At 33.3% G+C, this 9660-nt stretch overlaps 1 protein-coding gene across 1 annotated transcript; it reads right to left on the bottom strand.

Moving 5' to 3' along the window:
- Positions 1 to 734: 734 nt before the first annotated feature.
- Positions 735 to 9403, bottom strand: LOC126779953 (zinc finger protein 436-like). The gene is made up of 9 exons (XM_050504170.1): positions 9218 to 9403; positions 8696 to 8809; positions 7077 to 7661; positions 5951 to 6153; positions 4897 to 5004; positions 3901 to 4101; positions 2924 to 3035; positions 1847 to 1951; positions 735 to 949 (listed from the first exon to the last, which is right to left on the bottom strand). Exons 1-9 carry the CDS (start codon positions 9356 to 9358, stop codon positions 812 to 814), a joined length of 1707 nt encoding a protein of 568 aa, XP_050360127.1. The 5' UTR covers positions 9359 to 9403; the 3' UTR covers positions 735 to 811.
- Between the last annotated feature and the right edge of the window lie 257 nt (positions 9404 to 9660).

Genomic DNA, 9660 nt, shown 5'->3' with positions numbered 1-9660 from the left:
TATAAAATAGCTTTTGTATTTATGCAGGTGCATTTTACACATTTACATACATTAATTAATGACCTAAAAATATTAATGATGATAACAATGAAATTAAACGATTTTTATTTTTCATTCAGTGATCAGAAATCGAAGCCCAGGTCTTCTACGTGTTGTACAAGCACGCTGACCGTTGAGTTGATTATTTCAATCTCAATATATTATAGTTTTTTGATATTTCAGTAATAGCCAAGCTTGGAGCTTATGTTTGATTTGGTTTGTTGGCTGCGTTCGAGGCTTAATATAAATTGTCTTACGTTTTTTTAGGAAAAAAAAAATCTTGAAAAATAGACCCACTAAAAAACCCCCTAAAAACCCCTGGACATTTTGATTCCCCCCAAATTTGGGGGGAAAACCCCAAAGCTGGCATCACTGTTTTAAGTTGCCATTAAGTAAGCCACATTCTACAGATGACAGATTAGACAGAATTATTGAGTACCGAAAACGATTTCACAGATAAATTATTCATGGTCAGTGCTCACTTTATTTTAATGTTTTAACTCATAATTATAAAATTCACACATGACATGACGGGACTGCAAAACAATATTATCGTTGTTATTTATATTATTTATACATTCGCTGTCGATAAAGGATAAGTAAGACAGACATAATTTTAAATAAACATTTTATTCCGTTATGCAACGAACCAAATAAAAACATATCACAAAATTATTTAATTACCAAAAGGAGGAGAGAAAAATAAATAATTTTCTAAACATATTTATTGTATTTCCATTAATAAACCTAACAAATCATATTTATTCGAGATTTATTTACCTATTTTATGTATAGAACGCTTATGTACAACCAGAGCTGTTTTTTGTGTAAACTTCGATGAGCAGATGTCACACACAAAGGGACGTTCGCCAGTATGTGTGCGTATATGATTATTTAAAATACGATTGGTCTGAAACAAATAGTCCAGGATTCAATTGCGAATTATCATCAGGATTTTAATATTAGTGGAAGGAAATAGAAATTAAATTTAAAAACTTTCAATGTGTTTATTATTCAATAATTATATTAATCTCAAAATATATATGTTTTTTAAACTCTTTTATTACATAACTTTAGACATGGGAAACAATCAATTATGTAATAAACGATGTTAAAAAAAACGGACAGTAGTAACAGCCTGTGATTGTCCCACTGCTGGGATAAAGGCCTCCTCTCCCTTTTTAAGGAGAAGTTTTGGAGCTTATTCCACCACGCTGCTGCAATGCATGTTGGTGGAACACACATGTGGCAGAATTTCAGTGAAATTAGATCAGGTTTCCTCACGACGTTTTCCTTCACCGCCAAGCATGAGATGAATTATAATCACAAACTAAGCACATGAAAATTCAGCGGTGCTTGCCCGGGTTTGAACCCACGATCATCGGTTAAGATTCACGCGTTCTTACTACTAGACCATTTCGGCATATAAAAAACGGACACTTCTTGAAAATATATAAATTCTAAAAATAGTTACATTTTATATATAATGCGAATTTATAAAAAAATATATATTATATTAATAGGAATGTATTTTTTAAACAATGTAATCTAATATCGATTTAATAAAAAATCTTTCTTTAATTAATACGAGCAACAATATACGCTGTCTAGCCAATATCTAAATTCACACTCTTGAACTCGTATCTCATTCTTACACGGGCGAAAATACGCACTGCCCAATAACTTTTATTTTGACTGTCTGTGCTCTGTCTCGCTCACTCTGATGAACAATACTATTAGCATTGTTGCAAAGTTTCACATTCACCTGCCAACGGTGTATTAAAAAATTTCAAAACCAATATCTTACCGAAAAAGCACGCCCGCAATGGGGACAAATCTTGTCTTTGATTGGTTCTATTTTATCATGAGTCCGTGCTTGGTGTTGTCGGAGACGGTAACCAGTGAGGAAGTACTGCAGAAAAGATAAGCATTAAGGTTTTTTTTTGTTAGTTGGTACCATCGTTTTAGGCATTGGTTGGCTAACCATCTCGGAGATAGTCAATGTGCCATCAACCAGTACAACTAAAATGTACATAACACCTGTGCCTGTAATACTGGCCACTCATCCTTCAAATCAAAACACAGCAATACAAAGTATTACTGTTTTGCGGTAAAATGTGATGAGTTAAGACCTTTCAACCAATTCAAAATTATTCTATTAATTAATCGTTGAAAATGAATACTATGTATACTTTCGGTTTCAAGGACAATGTACACCAGTGGACCAGTTTATGAGCTTATGTACGTAGGCATTTAATTACATAACATTTAGTGGCTTATTTCCTATGTATATATTTATATAGTTGTTTTAACATAGAAAACTTCCACTTTCAATTTAAGTATGTGAATTTCTTCAAACTTAATTGATGAACAATGATAAGATGAATATAAGGTAATTTTTATTAAAAAAAATAATATTATGAATGCAAAAAATGAGATATTTTTATAAGCGTTCGCGTTTTGACTACACAACTGCTAATTTTGAAATTTTGCATATATATTGTCATTGGTACAGTAAAGGACTGCCCCCCACCGAAGCAATGGACAGAAATCGGTACTGTATGAAAACACAGAACTAATAAAAGTTATACTAAAGTTTGTTAGGAATATGTCAAAACTATAGAAGAAATTAAAAATTGCCTATGATCTCATCCTAGTTGAAAGTAATTACAGTCCGCCTAAGTCATAAATAAAACATTAATAGTATATATGTAGTTGAATAAACAAAGAATAAAGACGAATAATAGACAATCAAGAATGAACAGGTTTCCTTTAAGCAAGCGTGCTACATCTTAGACCGTGACGATTATATCAGGCAAGTCAACAGTCAAACGCATGCCTATTAAGTTTAAATAAAAATACAAAGTCGTATTGCATTCCTTACCCTGGAACATTTTTCACAATAATTTGCCGTCTTCTTAAGATGCACGTATTTATAATGATTGTTCATTGAGGTTTTCTTGTGATACACTTTGTTGCATTCCGGACAAGGTATTCTGAAAATTATTTTACATAATTATAGGCCGGGGACGAATCGTAAGAATCGGGATCTGTTTTAATCTGGATAACAGAGCTTTTTTTTATTGCTGTCAATTTTTTATTAAGTGATTAGAAATCTACTCAAATAAGCTAGAACGTAATTTGAATCACATAATGAATCCGCGAGACTACATCCACCAGTTTGGACAATAGAAGTTGATGAGATTTTTTTTATTATAAAAGTCTTAATAAAGTAACGTAGTTCATATATTAAGTGAAGCTGTTTGCCCTACACCTAATGTCATTCCTTTACATGCCTTTGGGCCACAAGAGTGACACAGTATTGTGTGGATATACTCACACACGCTTACCCTATAATATCACCTACTTAGTTAGCTACTTTTTTATTTAACGTTATTTTTTTTATTAGCAGTCTGGCAAATTGGACACATGATTTTATGAGATTACCACCGTCCATAGCCATATTATTGTCATAGTACAATGATAATTACTAACCAATCAATGCGCTATGGAAACTAAGATGTTATGTCCCTTGCGCTTAGTTACATTGGTTCAATCACTCTTCAAGCCAGCACATAACGATAGCAAGTATTACTGTTTGGCGCTACAATATGTGATAAGTGGCTGGTAGTAATTCAGTCAGTATCCAGACCTTGCCGGCTACGGTTCAGACAAAATTCAAAATTCGAAATGTAGAGTGTTGTCATTTTTTTTTTTTTATTAAAAAGTTAGTGCAGTTTTAACGTGTGTTTTTATTTTAAGTCCTACTGGGCCGTCGTAACAATACCCAGACGGGCTTGCACGAAGTAAATCTCCGATGAAAATGATTCTGTCATGATTTTCATTTATCTTACGACTTACCCAACAAATTTCTTATGTTTGACGCTGGTCTTCAAATGCACTGTATAACGTGATATATTTTCGAACTGTATGTTACATTCGACACAATAACATTCCTCCATTCTTGATTTCACGTGATTCAATCTCGTGTGATGAGCGAGAGCATCGAAGGACGAGTAATTACGATTACAAATGTCGCATCTATGTACATAATGACGTAGTCTATAAATAAAATATATATTTTTATTATATACTTACATATATTTATTACATAGCATTGAGATCGTAGATATTTAGTTAACGTTTTTAGTGCTCCACTAGCATTATAGAACTGATATAAAACTATAAGTAGTAAATAGTCGAACGGCTACTACGGTAATGAATCAGCCATGAAGTATTATCGACTAATGTATTGTTCCAGTAGCCATAGGATAGCAGACCACGATCGATCGGATCGCTGGATCGGACCAGTAAAATGGTAATGGGTTTTTGACTTTTCAAGTCAATTAATTGTCATTACCCTCCGAAGCATGTAAAGCTATTCGTCTTACGCCAGACTCTTCGTTCTAGTCTGCCACGCCGTTGGATTATCAGAAGGAACAGAGAATGCGTTGGAGCACGCACTTGTGCACTTATATCTCCCATACAATTTTTCAGATAATAATAATAATATCCTGGGACATTATTCACACACGACCATCTGATACCAAACCAAGCAGAGTTTGTAGTAAGGAAATCAGACAACTGATATACTACATATATTACTTTTCTTTTATAAATACATACTTATATAGATAATTACACCCACACAAATGTCTTTCCTGGGTGGGAATCGAACCCACAGCCTTCGGCGTGAAAGCAAGTATCTAGCAACCACGCCAATCGGCTCGTCAAATTATAATAATAGAGATAATTTGTAACGTCTATAACGTGTTATTAGATGTATGTTAATACTATCGTTTTATAATAAAACGAAATTGCGATCCACAAATTAATATATATATACATGATGATTACCTTATATGCTTAATTAAACGATCTTTATTGTTCCATTTCTTCCCGCAATAATCACATATGACGTGGGCATGCAGAACATTATAATGTTTGTAGAAATCTAGGCTTTTTCTACGATTTTAAAAAACATTAAATTGTTATTAATAAGTGCCACATAGATTAAATTTTTAAATTATATAATTTATTTACTGGTGGTAGGACTTTGTGCAAGCTCGTCTGGGTAGGTACCACCCACTCATCAGATGTTCTACCGCAAAACAGCAGTTCTTGGTATTGTTGTTTTCCGATTTAAAGGGTGAGTGAGCCAGTGTAATAACAGACACAAGGGAAAAAGATCTTAGTTCTCAGGGTTGGTGGCACATTGGCGATGTAAGCGGTGGTTAACATTTCTTTCATTGCCAATGTTTATATGTTTGGTGACCATAACCATCGGGTGGCCCATTTGCTCGTCCGCCTACCAATTCTACAACAAAAAAGACAGAAACACATGTGATGACACCGCTCGTGTTCTAAAAATCGATTCTATCGTCGTTATAAAGTATCTAGATTAGACATTCAATCGATTATTTTAGCTACATGACTAGAAACTTCCAACTACTAACACCAATTACAAAGTTCAAAATTCGCTGTACCTATGCTATAGGAAACAGACTAAAAAGAGTTTTTAGTAAAGTTTGTTTACGTACACGATTAAATAGTAATAAATGTCTCATTATAAATACAGTAACAGTAACAGCCAGTTAATGTCACACAGCTGGGCTAAGGCCTTATTCCTATTCGAGGAAAAGGTTTGGAGCTTATTCCACCACGCTGCTCCAATGCGGGTTGTTAAATACACATGTGGTAGGATTTCAATGAAATTAGACACATGCAGGTTTCCTCACGATGTTTTCCTTCACTGTCAAGCACGAAATGAATTATAAACACAAATTAAGCACATGAAAATTCAGTGGTGCTTGCTCGGGTTTGAGCCCACGATCATCGGTTAAAATTCACGCGTTAGAACCACTAGGCTATCTTGGCTTTTGTTTATACTATAAATACAATGTTAACTTACTCAAACTTCAATCCACACGTTAAACACATAACAGCTCTTTTGTGCGCGTAGGATAGATGCGCGCTCATTTTCCACTTGCGGTAGTTCTCGTATTGACATACCAGACATACATACTTTATATAGTGATTTCGGATATGGTTTGTCAGTTTTATTTTGTTAATTAATCTCTTCTTGCAAATATCGCATTCGAATTTACCGTTCACCTGAAAAAAAAAATTGTGCGTTTTTTTTAACTTTATGCTTTAATAATAATAATAATATCCTGGGATATTATTCACAGACGGCCATCTGATCCCAAGCTAAGCAGGACTTGTACTATGGAAACCAGACAACTGATATACTTCATATACTACTTTACTTTTGTAAATACATACTTATATAGATATTTACACCCAGACTCAGGACAAACAGACATATTCATGCACACAAATGTCCGTCCTAGGTGGGAATCGAACCCACGACCTTGGGCGTGAAAGGCAAATATCTAGTAACCACGCCAAGCGGCCCGTCAAGTTTTGGGTAATATAAGTATATAATACAATGTTAAATAAAAATATATTCAATTAAACTATTTTTTTAATGTCTCGTTACTACAGTGGCTATTGCTTATAAGGTGGAATATTTCTAAGCGAAGTAGGCTCTTTTCGGTCATGTTATACTTGCCGTCCCATAAGATTCTGAGAGGAATGGAATACAGTGCTTGTCACACTTGTACACTATAATATCTTCACAGTTGGTTAGGCCAATGTCCATCGTTGTCGGTTTCGTAAATAAAAATGTATTTATAAGAAATAGGGTGTCTGATGAACTGGCCACCTGGCCTAAACACCACAACCTATGGCACTATGAGAAATATTAACTATTCCTTAAATCCAGTGATTTAAGGAATAGTTAATATTTCTCATAAGTAACATCTGAGTTCCCAAGTTCGTTGGCGCATCACTGATGCGAACTTGGGAACTCAGATGTTACGCCCTTCTTCCTGACGTTTAAACGGAACAACAATACTGTTTATTGCTGTTTGACGGTGAAATATCTGATGAGTGGGCGACACTACCTTACCACGAAGTAAATATTCTTACAGAAGAGTTTTGTCAGACTATAATATCAACTAAATATTATCTACCGGAGAATGAAATTTCTTCATATGTTGGTCGTAGTACTTCTGTTTCGCGTAACCGGTGATACAAAGCTCACATTTATACGGCATGCAACGATAATTCCTTGCAGTTTTATCTTGTTCCCCCCAATATATTCTCTCCTCTTCATCTATTTGCCTCGTTTCAAAAGTGGGAGTAATTGCGTCACCTTGTTTTAGAGAAATAAGTTTATACTTCGCTTTAATTGATTTAACTTTGTCTTTTCTTATCTGTTTTTTGGCTGTATTTTGAATACCTTCTCTTTTTATTGACTGATCTGTTTCTTCTTTAACATGTCCTTCTGTATCAGTTTCTTCCTTAAAATATTCATCTGTTTCAGTTTCTTCCTTAAAATATTCATCTGTTTCAACAGTTTCTTCTTTGATATCACCATAATAATCTGGGTCGTTTTTCTCATCATTTGATAAATATTCTTCTTTTAAATCAACATCCAATTGTGGACAAATGTTATCGATCTTCCCACTGATTTCGATTTCGGAATCATTTAATGTTTCTTCGAAGTTGTATTTGTTAATTATTGTCGTGAGGTTGGAGAGACTCTTGGCTTGAATCTGAAAAATTAATAGACAGATATGTATAATATGTTTTATTGTCCACCAAAAAGTGTTACTGAAACATACAGGAAAAGAATATATTATATAATCATGGTTATTCTCGCTAAGAGAGCGATCTCTTCCAGAGAACCTTTGGGTTAAAGACATGAGATTAATAAAGCGGTGAGGAGATGTCGCAGAAATAGAGGCAGGAACAAGCTCAGATGGTTAGACGGCGTCGGACATTACACCAAGATCTTGGGGTGACAAGTTGGAGAATAGATCGGACTGAAGAGCTTTACTGGACCAGGCTAAGGCCCACCCGCGGCTGTAACGCCACAGATGATGATGAAGAGATGTACAGATCAAATAATTAACGAAAACTACTACTATACATACATATATACATAAATAACTACATATATACAATAAACCATATCTGTTTTGTAATCAACAGCATTACTGAAATTCATTGTACAGTTTTGATTTAACTTTTAAGGTCAGGATTACAATAACGATATAATATAAATAAGAATGTTTAACAGATGAATATAAAGAAAATATAATAATAATAATAATAATATCCTGGGATATTATTCACACACGGCCATCTGATCCCAAATTAAGCAGAGCTTATACTATGGAATACAGACAACTGATTTACTACATATACTACTTTTCTTTTGTAAATACATACTTATATAGATAATTGCACTCACTCAGGACTAACAGACATATTCATGCACACAAATGTCTATCCTGGATGGTAATCTAACCCACAGCGTTCAATGTGAAAGGCAAGTATCTACCCACCACGCCAAAGGGTCGTCACCATAAGTCGGCTGTCAATATTTCATGAGTGAGTAATGAAGTGAGTTCTAAATACTGCCTTTCTTTTAAAGTAATTTTGTCGCTAGATATTACCTCAATCGACACAATAGACTGTTTTATTAAAATGATAAATTAGTACATACGATGTATGAGTTATGTAATATTAGTATGATATGTATATAAAGAGTATGAATCGTTAAGAAAATATTCAAATAACTCACCATTTTTTTGCTTGCCTCTGTAAAAAACCCATGAGCTGTTTTGGCTTTTTCTATAAACTTTTCCGTATTTCGTAAAATAGCTCGACATTCCCAACACATTCTCGGAACGTTAGTCTAAAAATAAACAGTAATAAATAACGGCTCAATATTGCTTTTATATAAATAAATAAAATATATTTATTAAAAAAATTATAAATAATTCATTTTTAATATTATTTCTAAATTAATATTTATAATTATTTTCTTTCTAAGAAGTTTAGAAACAGCAATTAATCTTCTGGAAAGTTCGCGCCAACTTATTATTATTGATTATACGTTACACAAATTCCATGATGCAACGACTAAAAAACTACCGCCTCCCGAACTATGTGTATAGTCCAAGCTCCCACTTTGAGAAAGGAAAGGAAAATACATAAGTTAATATGATTGCCTCTTTTCTACACCTTATATTTATTATTAATTGATGTTTTAAAAACAAATTCATGCAATAGATAAAAAATACATAAATTATTGCCTAAATACCAGGTCGGCAGCGCTAATAACTTCACCATCCATTATTTTAAGAAACATTTGAAAGAGATTGTCAATTGGAACCAAACGCCTGTCTTTTGTTAAACAACCACGACAATATTCACTTAAGTCGATTTTATTCCGTATCATCATAAACAACTTTTTTATTGAAATATTAAATCTAATATAGTACAAATGATGAAGTGATTTTATTTACTACTGCCTCTTAGACAACATATTGTCAAATGTCATTAATATCATAATTTTCTTAAATATTTTTTTCTTGGATTAGCCTAAAGTACCACACCATAAAGCCCCGTCTTCATTATATTAAATAAAAAAAAAAGATTGATTAAATATATTTTTTAAATAATAAAATTGATGAAAGTAGATGTATCTTCTTCATATATTTTATAGTCAAAGTTCTCGATGTCAAAAATGAAACTAAGAACACA

The sequence above is a fragment of the Nymphalis io genome, chromosome 30 (assembly GCF_905147045.1).
Source record: "Nymphalis io chromosome 30, ilAglIoxx1.1, whole genome shotgun sequence".
Lineage (NCBI taxonomy): Eukaryota > Metazoa > Arthropoda > Insecta > Lepidoptera > Nymphalidae > Nymphalis > Nymphalis io.
Note: the sequence above shows the minus strand (reverse complement) of the source record. Positions and strands in the feature narration are given on the sequence as shown.